The sequence below is a fragment of the Microtus pennsylvanicus genome, chromosome 8 (assembly GCF_037038515.1).
Source record: "Microtus pennsylvanicus isolate mMicPen1 chromosome 8, mMicPen1.hap1, whole genome shotgun sequence".
In the NCBI taxonomy this organism is placed as follows: domain Eukaryota; kingdom Metazoa; phylum Chordata; class Mammalia; order Rodentia; family Cricetidae; genus Microtus; species Microtus pennsylvanicus.
In genome coordinates this window covers 8,166,871-8,189,926 of record NC_134586.1, presented here as the reverse complement: position 1 = coordinate 8,189,926, position 23,056 = coordinate 8,166,871, and the positions used below count along the sequence as shown (strand labels likewise).

Sequence of the window (23,056 nt, the reverse complement as noted above, 5' to 3'; positions counted from 1 at the left end):
ACCCAGTCTTGCATTTTGCGTCTGGTAAACTGAAATCTTCTCACAGATTCTGTAGTGTTACAGAAATGCATTTGATAAATCTTGACCCCTCTGGGCTAAAGTTCTATATCATCATTTAAGGAACTGGCTTTATAAGAATCAGAACCCTATCGTGTCATCAAGCCAAACAACAAGGAGATGAATTCCTATCTATGGCAACACCCTCTCATTTCTTCTCCGCTTTTCCTTCTATTAATATTCTGAATTCACTACACAGTGACTAGTCTGTTCTCTGGAGTCTTCAAGGGATGCTCTATGATGAAGTTTGAGCTCGGATACTGATGTAAATACACCATTGTGGAAGAACAGAGAAGCAAAAAACTTAGGAAGACTCCAGAAATCTTGCTGTGGCTCAACCAACAACAGCATCCTTACAGCACTTTTAAACATAACATTTATTAGAAGAATTAGTGATATTTTTAAATTTCTCAACACAAGGGTTTCACTGCAAGGAATGCTGATTCACTTGGTGTAGATTTTCCAACTGACGTAACCAGAACCTTTTCCTGTTAAACAGGCTGTGACTCAAGTTTGCAGCCTCTTTCTGGTAAATAGATGGAATCTTACATAGATAATTTCACTGCACTCCACACTTAATAATCTCTTTTCTTGTCTTCATGTTTTCTAATTGCATCTTCTAATTTTATACTATCCTTAATAAATTATCAAATCTTTTTAGAGAGCAAAATATCAAAAAATAATTTAGAACAATAGGTAGAGCAAATAGTGGAAAAATCCATTTTTATGAATGTTAGGGCTGCAACCAGAACTCCCAGAAGCTTTTAAACTCACACATGTTTGCAGACATCCTGTTCTCCAAAATAACTGTCCCCATTTTGCATAGATTTTTTCTATGTGTCTTATACTATGCTGAGTTCTTTCCTTCTTTTGAATATCAGGTTGACCTAGCAGATCACACAATCACACATAACAATCAGTATTTTCTTTTTTGGGGGAATCATTATCATGATCACAATGCTAAGAGTGTTTAAGCCTCAAAATTTGCTTCCAGCATGATCGTCTGCCAAGTTATGGTTAACAGTGTATAAGGAAGATGTGTGTTCTTTAGTGCATGATGGTTTTAAAAGTTATGAGTGATGGAAAACAGATACATCAGATAAAGTTCTCCTAACAATACTCTGGACCATAATAGCACAGAAACCCAAGAAGGCAATGTGATTTTCGCTCATTTTACCTGTAAAAAAATAGCCCCTTTCTATCATTCAACTGTAAATTTCCAGAATGTCAGAGACCAAGCTTTGCTCCCCACACAGTTATGAAGTTAGTGCTGAGGTTTAATAATAAGTAGACCTCAGTCTCTAGACCCTAGGATCCAAGGCAAAACCCTAGGCCCCTTTTCCACCTGCCTCAGCCACATCTCCCGCAGGCAGGCTCCTTCAGAAACCCTCATCAAACCCAGTTATCTCCAAGTTCCACCCTGCTTCCAAACCCACCCAACCACCATGACCTCAGTGACTCCATGAGACACAGACATGGACTGTACAAAGCAGATCAAGATCAGCTCCCTGACACAGAAAGCAACTGCAACAATCAGTCCAAGACAAAATTTCAAAGACACATACACCACCTACAAGGACTGGACCAAGAAGCAAAGATACTGCCTGAATCAATTACAGGAAGAGATGGATACGTACCAATGCAAGAATATATTCAAAAACCTAAAGAGCAGTATGGCAACAACAAATCCTAGTGTCCTAACACAGAAGAAGAGAAAAACTATAACTTTATGAAGATGATAGAGACTCTTAAAGAGAAAATGAAAAAAAATCCTTTAAAATATGGAGGAAAGGACAAGCAAAAATTGGAAGAAATCAATAAATCTCTTAAAGAAAACCAAGAACTATATCATATCCCCCTTTAAATGTAAAAGGACATTTATATATAAACAGTATCTGGGAATATGGACGTAGTTATTTCTCTCTAAACTGCTTCATGCTGAATGGGGGCGCTGTTAATCAGATCTTTTATGGTGTAACCTTTGTGCCATGTTCATCTCAGTCAGCAGTTGAGTGAAGTTTTTTGAGGGTGTTCACAGCACCCTTTCAGGAGGGCATGGTCTGTCATACCATATTAGGATAGAAGCAATCCAAAGGGTCTCATCCTCTGTGAAAACAAAAGAAGACCCTCTCCAAAGCATCATATTCTTAGATCCAAATTTGGAAGTCATGATACCTTTAGAAAATACATGTTGGATCAGCTTAGCAGCCCACACAATGAAATGTCTCTCTGTATTTAGCTCCTTGACCATCAAAATTTGAAAGAAAATACAATATACAGAATCCAAACTCTCTGTGAACTTTCTATTTTTATGTGGCTTATTTTTCTTTATTTCTTATAATCTATAACTATCTGTACTCTGTCTCTTTAAAGACTTTACCCTTTTTTAAGGCATTAAATTATTCCTTATATTCTTTTTCTCCTCTCTCCCAAGCCTATGTATGTCTAACACTATGACGCATTTAGAGGTCTTTTATGTCTGAATTTGTCCTATTGCATTGCCTGTAGCCTTTTTACTGTCCAGGAGCACTTCTTAAAATGCTAAGCACTTCTTAAAAACTTTAGTTGCATCATGTAGAGGTAATAGGGTACCACCTGTATACTGCCAGTCTAAATCTTAACTGTGCTGTTATTATGATAATTAGAATAGTTTCTGCCCGAGGTCAGCACAGTTCAGCACGGCAGAGCAGAGCCGGAGCCGCCCCTACCTCAGCCATTTGGTGTCCCTGAGCTGTGCACAGTTCCAGACACACAGCAAGTCCTCATTGCCATCAAGCAAGCCATAGCAGTTTTACTCTGAGGATGAGCTTTTAATCTGAGTTACATCCAAATCTGCCACGCCGAGCACTGAGCAGCCTGGAAACATCTCTCTGTATAGCGGCAGAAATCTGTCATGCTCTCCCGCCTGCCTAAGCCCGATCCCACAGTCTGCCCAGGCAGGGAGAGTAGAGCCATTGGCATAGTCTCAGAGTACTTTCTTCCTGATCCCAAGTGGGCACACAAACATATAGTCTCATAAAAGTATTGAAATGCTTTAAAGCCAGAGTTTGCACTGGCGGCACAGCCCAGGAAGCTGCATTTGAAAATGTCGCAGCTTTTTTCCTGCTGAGGCTGAGTCAGGAAAATTTATCTGCAACACACTCTAGCAAACAGCAAAAATCTATGTTAATATCGCTCTCTCTCTCTCTCTCTCTCTCTCTCTCTCTCTCTCTCTCTCTCCTTTTTAAGCCCTCTCAGGTTTTTAAGTGGATTTAGTCCATCACGTTGAAACGCCAAATGTTGGGCGTGGTCGACAGGTAGTTAGAATTAACCAGAACAGCTCAAAAACAAGGAATATAATTTTAATAATTGGGAGAAAGACAAACTCACATGACCAGGGTCCAGTGAGAATCACGTGCAGCCTCGAAAAAGAGAAAACAAGGGGTGGGCACCTGGATCCCCAGGTCCTTCTTCCTTGACCCCCAGCAGCCACAACCTAGCCAAATGTGATTGGCTGAGCTTCCCCATCATGAAATCAATAAAATAGAAATAAAGAAAACAATACAAAAAAATCAATGAAATAAAGAACTGTTTCATAAAATCAACAAAATAGGCAAACCTTTATCTAAATGAACCAAAGACAGAGAAAGAATATCAAAATTTACAAAGTGAGAAATGAAAAGGGGGCTATAACAACAGACACTGAGGAAATCCAGAAAATAGTTAGCTCATAATTTGAAAGCCTATATTCCACAAAATTGGAAAAAAAGTATAGAAGAAATGGACAATTTTCTGGATAGGTGCCCCAAATCAAGGACATATAAGTAATTTAAATAGATCTATAACCCCTAAAGAAATAGAGGCTTTCATCAAAAGTCTCTCCCCAACTAGTCCCCCCCCCAAAAAAAAAGCCCAGGGCTGGTTGGTTTCAATGTAGACTTTTGTCAGAACTTCAAAGAAGAGCTAATACCTACACTCCTCAAATTGTTCTACACAATAGAAACAAAAGGACCATTACCAAACACTTTTATACAAGGCTACAGTTACCCTGATACCCAAGCCAAAATCAATAAGAAAGAGAATTACATACCAATCTCCCTCATGAACATTGACGTAAAAATGCTCAATAAAATACTGGCAATTGGAACCCTAAAACACATCAAGAAATCATGCCCATGATCAAGTTGGCTTCATCCCAGAAATGCAGGGATGTTTCAACCTACAAAGATCTGTCTATGTAATCCACAACATAAATAAATTGAAAGGAAAAAATGGTTATCTTATTTGAGACTGAAAAAAAAACCTTAGACAAAATCTAAGACCCCTTCATGATAAAGGTCTTGGAGAAATCAGGAATACAAAAAACTTACCTAACATAATAAAAGTAACATACAGCAAGTTGACAGCCAACATCAAATTAAATGGAAGGAAATTCAAAGTGATTAGACCAAAATCAGGAACAAGACAAGGCTGTTCACTCTCTCCTTATCTATTCAATATACTATTTGAAGTTCTACCTAGAGCAATTAGACAGCAAAAAGAGATCAAGAAAATACAAATGAAAAAAGAAGAAATCAAACTTTCATTATTTGCAGATGATAGGATAGTAGACATAATTCATCCCAAAAATTCAAAAAAGTTGTAACTTCTACAACTAATAAATACCATCAGTAATGTGGCAGAATACAGTTAAACTCAAATAATCAGTATTGCTCCTATATACAAATGACAAATGTAAGAAACTGAGAAAAAAACAGAGAAACATCACCCTTAATACTAGCCACAAGTAACAAAAAATAACTTTGTGTAATGCTAGACAAAGAACAGAAAGATCTGTAAGAAAATAACTTTAAATATCGAAAGAAAGAAATTTAGGAAGCTACCAGAAAATGGAAAGATCAGCCATGCCCTTGGCCAGAAAAGATCAACCTAATAAAAATGGCAATCTTACTAAAAGAAATCTACAGAGTCATTGCAATACCCATCAAAATCCCAACACACTTCTTCACAGAACTCGAAAGAAAGAACAATATTCAACTTCATATGGAAAAACAACAAATCCAAGAGAGCCAAAACAATCCTTTACAAGAGAAAAACTTCTGGAGGTACCATCATCCCTGACTTCAAGCTCTACTATAGAGGTATAGTAATAAAAAAAAATGGTATTGGCATAAAAACAGGCATGAGTACCAATGGAATCAAATTAAAGACCTGGATATTAATCCACACACTTATGGACACCTACATGATTTTTGAACAAAGAAGCTAAATTTATACAATGGAAAAAAGAAAGCATCTTCAACAATAAAATCCCGGCATAACTGGACGTTTACATGTAGGATACAAATAAATCCATATCTACCCCATGCACAAAATGTAATTCCAAATAGATCGAATGCCTCAACATAAATCCAGCCCCATTGAACCTCACATAATAGAAACAGGGAAGTAGCTTTCAATGCATGGGCACAGGAGACCACTTCCTAATGCATCAGTAGTGCCGAAACTGAGAGCAGCAATTAATAAATGGGACCTCCTGAAATAGAAGTTTCTCAAAGGCAAAAGACACAGTCAAAAAGGCAAAACAACAGCCTACAGAATGGGAAGGGATCTTCACCAAGGAATTGTTCAACATCCTTAGCCATCAGGGAAATGCAAATCAAAACAACTTTTATAATCCCACCTTATACCAGTCAAAGTGGATAAGATCAAAAACACTGATGATAGCTTACACTGGAGAGGATATGGAGTAAGGGGAATACTTTTCCATTGCTCCTGGGAATGCAAACTGGTACAACTGCTTTGGAATTCAGTATGGCAATTTCTCAGAAAACTTGGGATCAATCTACCTCAAGTCCCACCAATATATGCCACAATAGGCATATACCCAAAGGATTCACACTCATAGCACAAGTTCAACTGTGTTCACAGCAGCATTATTCATAATAGACAGAACTTGGAAACAACCTAGATATCTCCGCACCAAATAATGGATAAAGAAAATGTGGTACATTTACACAATGGAGTACTACTCAGCAATAAAAACAATATTATCTTGGAATTTGAAGGCAAATGAATGGAACTAGAACAAAAAAAAAAAGAAACTAGTTGTCTCACTCAGGTAACCCAGATCCAGAAAGACAAACATGGTATGTATGCACTCATAAATGAATATTAGATATACAGAAAAGAAAAATGAACCTATAGTCCATTACCCCAAAGAAACTAGGTAACAAGAAGAACCCTAAGAGAGACATACATAAATCCTCTTAGGAAAGGAAAAAAGACGGGAACTCCTGAGGAAATAGATGAGATCTTCTGGGTAAACTGTGAGTGTGGGGGCAGTAGAGCAGAGCAGATGAGGGATGAGAACATACAGGAAGGAAATGGTTGAGTTGGGGGAAGGGTGAATAGGGAGCAAAATGAAAGAACACAGGGAGGCAGAAGGACAAAGGGGAAGAAGAGAACCTGAGGGACTGGAATGGTCAAGAAGAGGGCCAGAGAGGTAAATCAAAAAGAAATGTCTTGACTAAAGGAGCCACTAGCAAGAAACCTAGCAGTAGGTCATTTCCCAGGAATTCATATGGATGACCTCAGCTAAGACCCTAAGCAATATTGGAGAGGATCCTTGTACTGGCTTCCCCTGTAATCAGATTAATGACTACCTTAATTGTCATCATAGAACTTTCATCCAGCAACTGATGGAGGCAAATGAAGAAATCCACAGCAAAGCACTGAGCTGAGCTCTGCAAGTTCAATTCAAGGGATGGATGAGCGATAATATGAGCAAAGAGATCAGGACCGGAAACAGCTAAGCTGAGCTAGTGGGAGTTCACTGACTCTGGACTGGCAGTGGGGAAACCTGCATAGCACCAAAGTAGGTCCTCTGAATGAGAGTAACAATTGTGTGTCTTGAGCAGCCTGTAAGGCCACTGGTAGTGGAACCAGAATTTATCCCTAGTGCTTGTACTGAATATCTGGAACCTATTCTCTATGGAGGGATACATGAGACGGCCTAGATATAGAATGAAGGGCCTTGTTCCTGCCTCAAATTGATCAACTTTGTTGATTCTGCATAGGGAGCCTTACCCTCTCTGATGAGTGAATTGTGGATGAGTAGAATAGAGATCAGGGGAAGCTTCTGTACAGCAAAGGACACTGTCACTAAGACAAAAAGACAACCCACTGACTGGGAGAAGATCTTCACCAACCCCGAAACTGACAAAGGGCTGATCTCCAAAATATATAAAGAACTCAAGAAACTAGACCTTAAAGATTAATCAACCCAATTATAAAATGGGGCACTGAGCTGAACAGAGAATTCTCAACAGAAGTTCAAATGGCCAAAAGACACTTAAGATCATGCTCAACTTCCTTAGTGATCAGGGAAATGCAAATCAAGTCAACTTTAAGATACCATCTTACACCTGTCAGAATGGCTAAAATAAAAAACACCAGTGATAGCCTTTGCTAGAGAGGATGTGGAGAAAGGGGTACACTCATCCATTGCTGGTGGGAATGCAAAATTGTGCAACCACTTTGGAAAGCAGTGTGGCAGTTTCTCAGGAAATTTGGGATCAACCTACCCCTGGACCCAGCAATACCTTGGGAATATACCCAAGAGATGCCCTAACATACAAGAAAAGTATATGCTCAACTATGTTCATAGCAGCATTGTTTGTAATAGCCAGAACCTGGAAACAACCTAGATGCCCTTCAATGGAAGAATGGATGAAGAAAGTATGGAATATATACATATTAGAGTACTACTCAGCAGTAAAAAACAAGGACTTCTTGAATTTTGCATACAAATGGACGGAAATAGAAAGCACTATCCTTAGTGAGGTAAGCCAGACCCAAAAAGAGGAACATGGGATGTACTCACTCATATTTGGTTTCTAGCCATAAATAAAGGACATTGAGCCTATAATTCGTGATCCTAGAGAAGCTAAATAAAAAGGTGAACCCAAAGAAAAACATATAGGCATCCTCCTGAATATTAACCTTCACCAGGCGGTGAAAGGAGACAGAAACAGAGACCCACATTGGAGCACCGGACTGAAATCTCAAGGTCCAAAACAGGAGCAGATGGAGAGAGAGCACGAGCAAGGAACTCAGGACTGCGAGGGGTGCACCCACATACTGAAACAATGGGGCTGTTCTATCGGGAACTCACCAAGGCCAGCTGGCCCGGGTCTGAAAAATCATGGGATAAAACCAGACTCGCTGAACATAGTGGACAATGAGGACTACTGAGAACTCAAGAACAATGGCAATGGGTTTTTGATCTTACTGCACGTACTGGCTTTGTGGGAGCCTAGGCAGTTTGGATGCTCACCTTACTAGACCTGGATGGAGGTGGGTTGTCCTTGGACTTCCCACAGGGCAGGGAACCCTGATTGCTCTTTGGGCAGACGAGGGAGGGGGACTTGATCTGGGGATGGAGAGGGAAATGGGAGGCGGTGGCGGGGAGGAGGCAGAAATCTTTAATAAATAAAAAAAATAAAAAAAAGAATAGAGATCAAGGGAGGAGGAGGAGAGGAGGGATTGGAAACTGAGATTTGTATGTAATATAAGAAAAGACTGATTCATACATAAATACATACATACATACATACATACATACATACATACATACAGGAATGGGCAGTGTTGACCACTCAGCTTCTCACAGGTGCACCACTGCTCTGCACCAGAGGTTGATAACATTTCTGCTTGTTTTTGAACAGTCTGTTCCTTGGGGAACAGTTCTCAGGTAATCTATCACACACCTTCAAATACAGAAGATTATGCCACCTCTCAGGATTTCTCCTCCAATCTTAACTTCAAGCACGCTCATAGCTAAACTGTCATTTTTCTTATCAATTTATGGTGTTACCTTAGTACAGGTAATTCTCTCCCATTGTTTTCACCTTAAATTTTTGGTCATTGTTTTTTAACTTAAAACAATATTTTCTATAAAATAGACTTTTCAAAACAGGTGGGAAAAATATATTTGCTCATTGAGTGTCCGGAATGATAAATTTTTTATAAATTATAATCTAAAATGCATCATTTACAAATTATGTGAATTGTAATCCAAGCAGTAACTTGGGAAGAAGTTTAACACATCTGAGTAGGGACCCTTAGTGACAAAGCATCTCAACTCAGCACAGCAGACACATACTCCACTACCTGCAGACCCATCTAAACCAAATACAGGGGTTAAGGTTTGTCTGCTTGCCTTTAGTGATTCCACGTTTTTCCTTTTTGGCTTTTCCTTGGTGTTTCTCTTCTTTGTTGCTGTTAGTCACATCTGCATTATCCTCTAGTCCTTCCTTTGGGAGTGTTTTTGGAAGAAAGAAAAAGGGGATGCTGATCAGAACATTCACTCCTGCAAAGATCAAAAAGCCGAGCCACCAAGCACCGACCCAGCGCATATCAGTGGGAGTTATGGTCAGGTCATCTGTGGAGAAATACAGATATTTTGTTAGCTTGATTCATTCTTTCCATTGTAAATTGTAGAAAATTGTTAAGAATCATAATCCCATCTAACACAACATTTGTGCATTGTTTGTAAATTATTCACATTTGTTCTTGTTGAGGTTATTTACTGTGGTCCCTGCCTCTACTCCTAAATGCTATGATTACAAATATCTTCCACCCCTTTGGGTAAATTCAGACCTGTAGAAAAACTGTCTGAGTTTGAACAATTGGGTGGAGATAAAATTATCTAAGAAAGATAGGTTCTGGCTTTCTATAAACGTTGTAGTTAAAACTTCATTTCAAAATGACATAAGAATGATTTGAGACATTTAAGGAACCAGTTTGAACCTGATGTGTTCATCTCTCAAAGCATCACATTGAGTGAAAAAGCGAAGTGGAGAGAAAATTCAATGACTAAGAGTTATTGCTGCTCTTGAAGATGCTCTGAGTTCTATTCCCACCACACTCATGGAAACTTACTATTGCCTGTAATTGTGATTTTAAAACATCTGTAACTCTTTTCCAAACTCAGCAGGCACCCATGTACATAGTACACATACACATGTACAAAAATTAAGGTAATAAAACATCACATGACATGCATTATTTTTGTTTTGTGTATTCATTAAGAAACTTAACAAGTTTGATATTGACATACATGGTGATATATTGCCAGAGGTCATGTCATAGAAGCAGCAGACAGAAAGACAGAAATGAATCTTATGAAATACAGCCCAGAGGACGACAAAGCTACCTGGGTACATACTGGAGAGGCAGAGCCCCTAAGTTTGTTTGCAGAATGCCAAATTTATTTTCTGTGCTTCATTATGTTTGCTGCTGCCATGTTTCTGCTGTATTTGGCATGGTATAATTTGTATGAAGGAACTTCATTGTAACTAGTATACTGTGTTTGTTTCTTAAAAAAAAAATATCCCACTCCTCACTGGTCAATTCATTTGTAGATAATAAAAAGATGATTTTCAAAAGAGTAATGGTGCTGAGTTCAATCAATGATTTGATTGCCTTCCTGAGTTTGTGTAAAAGATGCAGGTAGTTAGGACTATTAGTAAACATGATTAGAGACATGATTTAAGTTATTCTGCCAGTTGCTCCAATAAAACATACAAAAAGAGCAAATATAGTCTAGTAGTTACCTTGCTTTTTGTTAGATAAGAGATTTGCATGAGAAGGAAAATAAGAGCAGGAAAGCTTCATGCAATATAGACCCACCAATTCTTCCTGTGTCAAATCAGATGATTAAAGAAAATAATTATGTCCCTGAATCCAAAGTTAGGCATGAGTTTCTTCTTAAGGGAAGATACAGCAGGAGAACAACTGGAAAAGGAAGTTAAAGAAAAATAATGGGGTAAAAGAATTGAGCAGACATAGAACTGAGTAAGAGCAACCAGCAGAGAGAAAAACAAAAAACTAAGCTTTGGCCCTCAGATTAAGTGCCCATGGGTGTCTGTGCATATGTCCCATAGTTCACCTCCTTTATATCTCCCCTGCAGTTTCTCTGTACTTCTGGGGCTAGGCCCCTTGTACAATATATTTTCTATCCGTTAATGAATCTTCTATATAAAACCTTTTAAATTGGTGCTTATGACATAACAGAAAGATCTCTTTCATTATCCACAGTGACTGACTCATTGAGAAAAATCTATGTGAGCAAATCCTCTGATACCAAAGGTGTGGCTGCAGTGTGGTGGGAGAATGGTGGATTCTTGATTAGAAGGTGATATTTTATCCTTACCTCTGTTCCTTTTTGGTCTGCAGACTGTAAGCAGTGATAATATGTCTAAGGATCAAAGGAGGCAGCAGTATAGCAATCTGGAGCAGTCTCCTACACTCTAGAGACTATACTATATAGATAAAATGTATTTTACCTGTATTCACAGACCCAATGTCTACATAGATATTTGCACAGAAAGATGCAAACAAAAGTCCAATAAAAGGGCCAACCATGTTTCCTGCTTCTAAAATCCCTGGAAGTAAACAAAAATAGGATGTTACACAAACATACAAAGAGTTTGCTTGCACAATAAAATGAAGCCTTGAGATTGAATCATTTCTAACATTAGATTTATTTTCCTTCCTTTGTAGAGCTTGTTAAAAAATCTGGCAAAATTGGTAAGTACTATGGGACAATGGTCTTGTACCCTGTAAAGATTTGTCACTTATATTGCTTTAATAAAACATGGATTGGCCGGTAGCTAGTCAAGAAGTCTAAGTGGGGTGACCAGGCACAATGTATACACAGGTTGACCAGAATAGGATAATTCTGGGAAGAGGAATGGCTCAATCCACAGTCGTTACCCATACAAAGAGGAAGAAAGGCGAAAATGCCTCACTGATAAAATTTACCAACCACAAAGCTAACACAGACAAAAATTATGGGGTAATTTAGGATGTATAAGTTAATTAATAAATAGCTTGAGTTAATAGGCCAACCATTTTATAATTAATGTAATCTTTGTGTGTTTCTTTGAGACCAAATTGTAACATGGAGGGTCAGGCCTGCTTGTTTGGGTTTCTTGCCCACTGGTACCCCACAACTGTTTAGCCCCAAAGAAAATCACACATAGGTCTCCATAAATTATAAGCTGATTGGCCCATTAGCTCTAGCCTCTCTCTGGCTAATTCTCACATCTTGATGAACCCATTTTTCTGATCTATTTTAGCCATGTGGCTCAGTACCTTTTTTCAGTGGGGCATATCACATATTGCTGCTTTGGTGGTCTGGGCAGGAGTGGGAGGAATCAACTTCCTCCTTTCCAGAATTCTACTGTACTCATTACATCATTTCTACATCCTGTCTGGTTTTCCTGCCTGTATTTCTTGCCTGGCCAATCAGTGTTTATTTATAACATGATTGACAGAATACAGACAATTCTCCCGCACCACCAAATGGCAGCAGAACTGGGCAGGACAGAAGCCTCTGTCAACAGAGAAGTGCTCTACAACTGAGTTATACCCTACTACTTCAAATATTCTTATATATTTAACATATGAAAAATTAAACTTTGTATGTATATGTACATATATATGTTGCATGTACTTATGAGTATTGCATGTACATGCACTGGTTTCTATAATATTAAAAAGGAATCCCCCATTGTTTTAATATAGAATGTTTCCCAAAAGCTCATGTGTGACAGATTTGTTTCACAGGAGGCACCTCTGGAGTCTTATGGGACCCTACTGAGGCCCAACATGGTATTGGGTCTTCAGGTCATCTGGAGTACAACCATTGCCTTTTCCTCATTCAACTTTGCTTCCCAGTTTCAGGATGAATGATTTCACTCCACCCATTTTTCTGTCATAATGAACTGCCTCATGGCAGGCTTCTAAACCACACAATCCAATGACGTAGACCAAAACTTCCGGAGCTTTGAGCCAAAGTAATCCTTTCTACATATCAAGCAGATTTCTACATATCTAAACTTTCTACATATCAGAGGATTATTAAAGTTATAAAAAGCTGATTGACACAGTTTTGTTACTTAAAGCCACATTCCAAATTCTCGTTTATTCTGAGTTAAGGTCAAAGGCTGCACTATCACACACAGTCCCATCAAAGCCATGGTGTTAGCAAGTGCCTTTTGATACTTCAATAGCCATGTTTTCAAAGGGACTCTGATTGTTATCTTTGATAACAATCTAAATTGATACAACTTAGAACTCTCTAGAAGAGAGTCTTAATGAGATATTGTCTATACTGGGTTTGCCTGTAGACATGTCTATAGAAGACTGACTTAATTAAGTTAATTGATATGAGAAGACCCAGCCCAAAGTGGGCACCACCATTCCCTAGGCACGGAGTCATTGGTGTAGAAGTTTCTTCTGTTTGTGTGTTGCTTTCATTGGGTAATGAATAAAGAAACTGCCTTGGCCTAGTTGATAGGACAGAACTTAGGTAGGCAGAGTAGACAGAACTGAATGCTGGGAAGAAGGGCAGAGTAGCAGATGGCATTGATCTCCCACCTGAAGTGGATGCTGGTTAGAAACTTGCTGGTAAGCCACAGTCACATGGTGATACACAGATTCACAGAAATTGGCTAAATTAAGATCTAAGAATTAGCTAATAAGAAGCTAGAGCTAATGGGCCATGCAGTGTTTTAATGAATATATTTTCTGTGTAATTATTTTGGGTGTTAAATAGCCAGGTGGCCAGGATGACAAGCAGCCCACTACTCCTGTTGCAGAGTGGTGCTCACATGGTCAACTAAATCCACATAAAATTTGAGAGAGCTTCAAAAACAATAGAGTTTAACATAATTTCTTTCTGTTTGCTGGTGGCTTGACACAGCTGCTTTAAGAGAGATTTTCCTGACTCAGCTGTAGCCAGAAAAAAAAAGCCATGAGAGTTTTGAAATGCCTGCTTTCTGGGCTATGCTGCTAGCATGACCTCTGGCTCTTGTGGGAAACAGAGCATTTGGATGGGTTTTTTGAGTAAAGTGCTACTGTTTGTTTGATGGCAACTGGACTCACTCTATGCCTGGAAGGGGGCACTGTGCACAGCTCAGAGGCACAAGTAACCCAGAGGCACAAGTGGCTCTGCAATGCTAGCAGTGCACATGGCTCAGAGACATGAGAGGCTCCATCATGCTGGGCTGGGTGGGGCAAGCAGGCAGAAACCTGTATTTGACCTAGGATTGTTGCAGCTTAGATTCTTAAATGCTTAGCGTTTTAATAGCACTAAGAGAAAGTGTTTTTGAACAGTAAACAATTATAGATTCACAATAGGTCAGATTCAGACATGAGTGACCTCTAAAGGAGTCACAGTGTTGGATAAATGTACATAGACTTGGGAGAGAAATACATAGTATATAGAGTCATAAAATAAAGTTAATGCTTTAAAAATGGGTAAAGTCTTTAAAGAGACAGAGTAAAGTGACAGAGTAAAAATAAGCCATGTAAAAATGGAAAATTCACAGAGAGTTTGGATTGTGTATGTTATTGTGTTGTTTTTGAATGTTTTGACTGTGAAGGAGCTATGTAAAGAAACACGTTTAATTGTATGGGCTGCTAAACTAAACCAACATGTATATTATAAAGGTATCTTGACTTCAGAATTTGGGTCTAAAGATATGGTGCTTTGGAAAAGAGGTTCTTCTTTTGTTTTCACAGAAGATGAGAACCTGTGGAATGCCTCCATACAAATATGGTTTCATGGACCTAGTCCTTTTGAAAGGTCACAGTGAGCACCCCCACAAAGGAAATGCTTCACCAAACTGCTGACTGAGATGAACCTAGCACAATAGCACTCCCATACTGCAGGAAGAAGGTTGGAGAAAAGTAATTACATTCATATTCCCAAATATTGTTTATAACTGTTTATTTACACTTAAAGGGGGATATGATCTCAATATGAATAATTTGCATTGGTATGGATTTTGCTTTATTGATATAAATTTTAGGTCAATTTTGTTATATTTATATTTCTGTTCTTGATTAAGGTATTGTAATTGTGTAGGTCATGTAAAAATGTAAAGTATAATTAGAAAATATAGTTGTTAATGGATAATCATCAATAATAGACAAGCTGTAGTCATGTTAGTTAGATTTTCTAGATATATAGAGATATATTTCAGTTAGATAGGCATTCTTCATAACTTTCAATGACTACAGAATTTATAATGTTTTAATAATTTAGGGCTTTTCATGACAATGAGATTCATCTGCTCCTGGCAGTACCAAGCTACTTCCTGAGGAAGATGGGCATCAAAGAGTCTCCGTATGGAGTTGGTTAGCCATTTGGGCAAGAAACTGTTCTTGCCTGGATGGATACATAAACTAGACATGAAGAACCCACAGAGAGATGACTGCTGAACTTGCCTAGAGGTAAGACGATCCTTCAGGATTCCTGTTTCATAAAAGTGTTTGTAAGACACAGAAGAAAGTTACTAAACTGTCATTAAAATTTCCTGCTTCATGGAAATATCTGCTGGATACTATGGGTTTGTAAGCTGAAGATAGATGCCCCAACAGTACAGAAGAGCTTTGGGTGACTTGCAGGCAGTGAGATGTCTCTGTCAATTCTAGAGTTTTAGAAGTTGTTTATAATACACTTCCAGTTTACATAGGTAATATTATATTCTACTAATGTCTTTGATAGAGTTGAAAAATATATAGTTATAGTTTTCCTTTGTTATGATAAAAGATAAAATAGATATAAATATTGTAACTGTAATCCTTGCTTGATACCTGTTACATGTTAAAGTCTTCCTTTCTGTTTAAACAGAAAAGGGGAAATGGTGTAAGAGTTCCTTCAGTTTGTGTGTTGCTTTCATTGGGTAATGAATAGGGAAACTGCCTTGGCCTAGTTGATAAGACAGAACTTAGGTAGGTGGAATAGACAGAACTGAATGCTGGGAAGAAGGGCAGGGTGGCAGACGCCATGGATATCCTACCTGAGACAGACACTGGTATGGTGGCACACGCCTTTAATCCCAACACTTGGGAGGCAGAGGCAAACAAATCTCTGTGAATTCAAGGTGTGGTGGCATATGCCTTTAATCCCAGCACTTGGGAGTTAGAGACAGGTGGATATCTGTGAGTTCAATCACAGACTGATCTACAGAGTTAGTTCCAGGACAAAGATACAAAGAAACCCTGTCCCAAAAAGTAAAGATATGAGAAATAGAGGTTAAAATAAAGCCACATAAAAATGAAAAATATACAGAGAATCTTGATACTGTATGTTATTATGTTCTCTTTGAATCGTTTGGATGATGAAAAAGGAGCAACAGCTGCTAAAACATGCTTGCTTATAAATGCCACTAAATTAATCCAAGTTAGGTATTTTGAAATTACCTTGACTTCAAAATTGAAGTCAAAAGATATGTTACTTTGGAGACGAGATTTTTCTTTTTTTCCACAGGAAATGCGAGGCTGTGGATTCATTCTGAGTTAAGAAAAATCAAGTTTGATTAAGGAAGACCACCTGAGAAATCTCTGGTAGTAACCGATGGCCTGGATGTCAGAGTTCTACATCAATAACAGGCTCAACACTAGTGCCTGAAATGATCAAGACTCATAGGATACTCCAGTCAGGACTTCATCATAAATGTAAATTTTCTTTAGGTCCCCATAAGATTATCAGCACCCCCAACCAGCAGGAAGTAGCCTGGAAAACTATGCCTATATTCCCAAAAAAAGGACAATGGATGCTTTTGTTTTCTTTTAAAAAAAGAGGGGGAAATGGAGTAGGACGATTCTGTATTCTGTCAATTATGTTTTAAATAAATGCTGATTGGCCAGTAGCCAGGCAGTAAGTATAGGGAGGACAACTAGAAAGGAAGTAGAGGCAGGGCAGTGAGAACAGGAGTATTCTGGGAAGGAGGAAGCCCATTCCTCTCCAGTCCTGACCAGACAAAGAAGGAAGGAGCAAGATATGACCTGCTCTGTCAAAAAAGGGTACCGAGCCATGTGGCTAACATAGATAAAATCAATGGGTTAATATAAGTTATAAGAGTTAATAAGAAGCCTGAGCTAAGCGACCAATCAGTTTATAATTCATACAGACTTTCTGTGTGATTTCTTTGAGACCTAAATGGCTGTAGGACCTGGTGGGAAGACAGAAACCAGGCAAGGCAGAAACTTCCATAACAAGTCATCAGCTGTGTAAGTGTGGAAAAGGTGGTGAACACAACCATACAAACAAAGACATAAGCATGCATAGATTTACTATCTCTGCTCTTGTAGTTGTGACTAGTGGATTCAAAATCCTGCTACTGTGACTTCACTCTTGTGATGGAATTAAAAGCCAAATAAATTATAAATCCTCTCTCCAAGCTTGCATTTCCTCACAGAAAGAGAATTGAAACTAACATCATCTCAAAAACTGTGATGGATTTCTTTTAATGTGTCTTCATCAAAGGCCTTCACTTAAAACTTCCTTCCAAAGAGAGAATGTGTCCTCATAATGGCACTTCTCTTTGATGTTTTTCTCATCATCTTTCTTTTCTTATTATTATTTTCATGTTCTTTGTCTCTTTCAATTTCACCCGTTTCTTTGATTCCACCAACAGCATCTTCCAACATATTTCTGAGCCATCCCTACTCACAGAAAAACCAGATATGAACTTCAGCTTCCCTACATTTCCATACTTTACACTTTGGTTTTCCTCTTTCCCTGTGGTTCTATGGGTTAATCCTCCTATATTTGACTGATCTCTCAATACCAGTCTTCTTTTTTTTTTAATTCTGTCAAACACTCCTTGCTGTTTGATGCCCCATAGCTACATTCCTACAAGATCTTCAACCTCCATTCTTCCTCCCTGCCCTTTACCATGTGTCTTGACTTCTCAACTCTCATTGTGCTCAGATGTTTCTTTCCAAAGTCTAAGATACTATCTTGGCACCAGTGACCTCCATCATGGATCACTTTTTCCAGTTTTGATTTTATTCTCATAACTTATTGTTGGCCAACTCATCATCTGTCTGCTTCCTCCTAACACCTTCTCCAAACTTTGTTTATTGTTCACTTTACTCCCATGGAGAAACTGTTTCCCTAGGGAGAAGAATCTGCCAGTGTGCTACTTTATGGATTTTCAGTACATACATGTCTTCCCAAAGAAATGCCATTTATTCTTGATTTAACTTGTTGTCTAACATAGATAACTCTCACTTTTAACATTTGGCTTCTATATCTCTTGTGCTACAGAGCCACAGGGAAGCTATATTTCTAATTTTTTATAGCTAATTGACTATATTTAAACATTCATATATAATGTTTGTATCTTTAAATAGATATTGATTTATAAAACTAAGATATTTGTGTTCCAAGACACATGAGTCATGACTCTTTGAGAAAAAGATCCATATTCTAAAAATTTATTGCACAAAAGTTCGTGTATTATTATTTCTTCAATAGTCATGAAGGTATCTAAAAAGATAACTAGTTTTATAAGAAAAACTTAGTGCAAAATTAATAAGTCTCCAGTGATGTTATTTTTAATTGAATTAATCTTGATTAATTCTAACCCAATTCCTGTATTCTCTTATGCATATTTATTATTGTTCATTTGTTTATTTTAAGTAATATGTATATACTAATTTAAAAATATCTCTATATACACAGTTATGGACTAATAATCAACTACAGATGGATTGACTTAAGAGCACAAGTAAATTATTCTTAATAAACAAAGATAATTTAAGAGAAAATGTAAAAGGTATACATTAAATGGACTCTTTCCTGGGAGATGCATATAATTTTTAAAGGTATTATCACATAGTACAAACAAAAGAATCATATTTGATAGTTATTAAAACTATGAAAATACAACAAATCTGTAGAGGTTGAGGCGTTTAAATGAAGGGAATGATATTGTCATTTTTGCTGTGTTTCTTCTACTCTCCCAAGAAAATAGGAGATCCTTTTATTTTCTAATGTCTTAAATGTTTTCTTAAAAGATTAAAAGTTCTTATCATACAAGTTTTTCCAATTGTACAGCCCGCTCTTGGGTGGGAGTTGTATTGACTCAGTGTGTGTTCCTTTCCTGCTGCCAGGTGTTGCTTCAGGATGGACTGCTGAGACTCAGGCCTCTTAATTAAATTTATCAAGGGCCAGAGTTATAATCTAACAAGTGATAATGGTTAAAAATAAAAAAAAACATTTCTGCCTTCACAAGCAGAGATGACGGGACTCAAACTTCTGTCCTACTTGCTTAGAGTTACTCCAAAATATTTTATGATATTCATGGATATTTTAAAAGGATGATGTCTCATTTATCCTAGCTGTAAAAGAGGTACATTTGGGTTCTCAGATTCTGGCTATGATAAAGTAGTTCTGCTGTAAGCATAGCTGAGCACATGATCTTATGGTTAAACAACTTTGTATTTAGGCCCAAAGGGGGTATTGCTAAGTTTTAAGGTAGATATTTGCCTAATTAAAAAAAATAGCCATAATGGGGGCCCCCTAATGCTGGGGAGACTCTCACTTGGGTCTCAGGATGGCGTGCCCCCCCATGGCTCGCGGAGATGGGCCTTGCTGCAATCACATGGGGCTTTGATGAGATGAGACAGCGGACCATACACTGGGGCCGAGGCTTCTGGCCCACATGGGGGAGGAGTTCGACCCTGGGTGACCGGGACAAAAAATTTTTGAGGAAAGAGGCCACAGCCCACTGGTCCAGGAGGGTCATAAAAAATTCCTCTGTGAGTTCGAGACCAGCCTGGTCTACAGAGCTAGTTCCAGGACAGGCTCCAAAGCCACAGAGAAACCCTGTCTCAAAAAACCAAAAAAAAAAAAAAAAAAGAATTCCAAAAACCCAGTGATGGTCGCGGGGGCGCTGCTCCCTGCCTCTCGGGACCACTCCTTGGGTCGTAATCAGCTAGTTCCTAAAACAGTACTGTGATAATTGCAGCTGGAAAACCTGTTTTTCAAGATTACAGTCTAACTTTGTCTTCAGCTAGTTCCTGGTGCAGGGGCACTGAACCTGCTGGTCCTGGATTTTTGATTCTTCTCTTCCTGCTGGGAGAGTCTGGTTTATCCAGGATTTTCAATACTATATGTGATCCAAAGGTGACTGTCAGTTTACACTTCCAGCAATGGAGTTTTTTCTTTACCCACATTTTCTTAAGCATAAATTGTTAGCAGTAATTTTTAATCTTGGTCATTTTTACAAAGATAAGATAAAACCTCAGAATTTTAATTTGCATTTCTCTGACGGCTAAAGGATGTTATGTTTAAACATTTTTTTAAATGTCTCTCAGGCATTTTTAAGTTCGTCTGAGAGTTTTCAGTTTAGGTCTGTAACAAATATTTTTATTGGATAATTTTTAATAACTAATTTCCCGAGTTCTTCATATATTTTTGAATGGGTTTATGATAAGTAAAGATCTTTTCCCACTCTATAGTCTTATTATGCAAAACGTTCTCAATTTAGGAGATCTAATTTATGGTTTTTCCCAATGTTTGTGCCACTGAGGCTGTATTTGAGATGTGGCAAAATGTACTTCAAAAATTTTTTCTCTGTGAGGTTCAACATAATTTTTATATGCTGAGGCCTTTGACTCATTTAAACTTAAGTTTTGTACATGGAGATGGATATGGATCTATTTTTATTTTTCTACATGTTGGTGTCTAATAAGGCCTAAATCATTAGTTAAAGTGCTTCCTTTTTCCATTTTCCTATCTGCGAGGCAGACTTGCCACTTACGAGGAGGATAGCTTATAAACTTTTAATTAGATATTCAATGGTTAAAGCTCTAGTTATAATATTCTTATGGGAGACCTTGAGCCGCTAGGAAAAATTCTTACAAAAAACAGTTTCCAATAAAGAGCTTAAAACAGCTGCCTAACAGATACTCAAACAGGTAAAATATAAATCAACAGGTAAAGTATGCAATAATGTATAAATACAATATATTACAGCTATGGAGAATACATGTATTAAGTACAAACTTATTCTACAACAGTTTTATAGAAAAACAAAATGCTGTTTATGGCTAAACCTTCTCAGTTTTGCCAGTTAAGATATTAAAACAGTAGCCTGTCTGGTACAAAAGGACAGGATAAAATCTGGAAGATGGTTTGACAAAATATTGACTATGATCAATGTTTCTTATACTAAATAATAGATTCATTGATAATTTTAAGATCGATTCCTGGACAATTATGTTTGCTCGATTCAAAGGCCAAAAACAATAATCTTTTCCCAGATCATTGCTACAATTCACACACCTGTATTTTTATAATGTTATAGCTAAAAATCCCTTATAGGATTTTTTTTTCTTTTTTTTTCCCCTTAAAGGATTTTATGCTAAATTTTACAAATGGCTCTTCCAAGGGAAGAACTGCATATATGGCTAATAAAAAAAATGTGGAGCATAACAAGGCTCATTGAAAACAACTTATAAAAGTTGCAAACAGATCTTGATGCAAACAGATCTGACATGATGACACCAAGCTTTACTAAGGCAAGGTAAAATAGCCCTTGCACTGCATTATGAAAAAACCCGACCTATATATATTTGGGGTCAAGGATATGTTTATGCTTTTTTCACAGAAAGGAAATAAAATCTGGACCTGATGATGGTTGCAGACATCCCACAGAGGAGTTCCAGATGAGATTGGGGAGAAGTCCTTGGTCCGGCCTTCCTTGCCCCCAAGGAGAGTAGTGCCTGATAACAGGACCTGCAATGCCACTCTACAGGGTGTCATTCTGCCTCCAGAAAGTTCAAAGAACGAGGCTGAAATAATTGCTAAGATGTGCTTCAGGTAGCTGAATCCAGCTTGCCTCACTCAGGAATCCCACCTGCCCTAAAGCACAAATGCTGAGCTGCATCTGCAGTTTAAACTCTGTTTGCTTTGGAGCTAAGGTGCAGACTAAACATCTATTTTAATCTTTGGGACACAAAACTCATTTTAATTAAAATATTAACCCCTCTTCACTTAAGAAGGGGGAATATTGGGGTTTTAACTGTTGCCCAGAGACTGGAACTGGTAGTATTTAATAACAACAATGTATGTCATTGTACTCTTACTAAAATTGACCTAATGATATTTGTAACTGCTTCTAGATGTTGGGAAACGTTTGACACACACTGTAAAGTGTTTGGGTTTAATGCATATGTTAAAAATTTTAGATTTTGATCCCTCTACACTGCCCTAATTTTTGGCAGGCAGCACTCGTAATTTCATGTTGGAGTAGAAAGGAGGATATTGTTGTGCTTTCCTGTCCCTTTAAGGGACAAGCCACGCCCACTCCCATTACCTCTGACCTGCCCGCTCCCATCTTGCCCCTTCCTCTTCTGTTTTCTTGGCGTGCGCACGTGTTCTCTCTGTCTCTCCTTTTATCTCTCTCTCTCTCTCTGTCCCCCCTTCACCCTTCCTCCTCCATAAGCCCCTGAATAAACATTCAACCTCACCCTGCATGTCATGTCTACCCATGTTTCTGTCTTCTGCCTGCCCGCCATGTATCTCCCTGCCTGGGACCAGCCATTGCTCAGGGACCAGCAGCCGTCTCTACCTGGGGCCCAATGCCTGCTGCCACACGACCCGCCACCACTGCTCTGAGACCAGCAGCCATCTCTGCCTGGGACTGGCTGCTCCCAGGAACCGCTGTCTGCCGCCACATGGCTTGCCACCACCGCTCAGGCCACTGCTCCTGGACCAGCAGCCATTTCTGCCTGGGACTGGCTGCTCCCAGAGCCTGCTGCCTGCCACCACATGGCCCGCTACCACCATTTGGGACCTACAGCATTTCTGCTGCCTACTGCCTCTGGGATCTTGCAGCATTTTTTTAAAAAAAGAATATTATTGGTGCCGTGACTTGGATGATTTGCCCGCCCCGGACTTCCCCCTGGGGCCAGAGTTCTGGCTTTAGGCGCCGTCTGGGACTCTGAGCTCCCTCCTGGGGCAGAATCAGGACTCGAGGACCTTCTCTACAATGACCCACGAGTTCCATCTGCCTGAACACAGCTCCTCCAAACAACAAATCAACTAATCGTGAGTGTCCCCATCTCGGCCAGCTTAACCATCTCTTTTAACCCAAGTGATTGACCGTTGAGCTCCCAGCAACCCTTTACAGATTTTAGGGATGGG

The 23,056-nt window shown here is 38.6% G+C and overlaps 2 protein-coding genes across 2 annotated transcripts in view; one reads left to right on the top strand and one right to left on the bottom strand.

Annotated features, from left to right (window-relative positions):
* Slco1b3 (solute carrier organic anion transporter family member 1B3) overlaps positions 1-23,056 on the top strand; it is a 1,042,880-nt gene that overhangs the window by 289,635 nt on the left and 730,189 nt on the right. The window lies entirely within an intron of this gene.
* Positions 1-23,056, bottom strand: part of LOC142855851 (solute carrier organic anion transporter family member 1A5-like) — a 69,645-nt gene that overhangs the window by 20,096 nt on the left and 26,493 nt on the right. Inside the window, exons 8-9 of the mRNA XM_075982378.1 lie at positions 11,388-11,486; positions 9,260-9,481 (exon numbers count right to left, since the gene is read on the bottom strand). Of these exons, the coding sequence (XP_075838493.1) occupies positions 9,260-9,481; positions 11,388-11,486 (321 nt within the window). The remainder of the gene's footprint in view (positions 1-9,259; positions 9,482-11,387; positions 11,487-23,056) is intronic.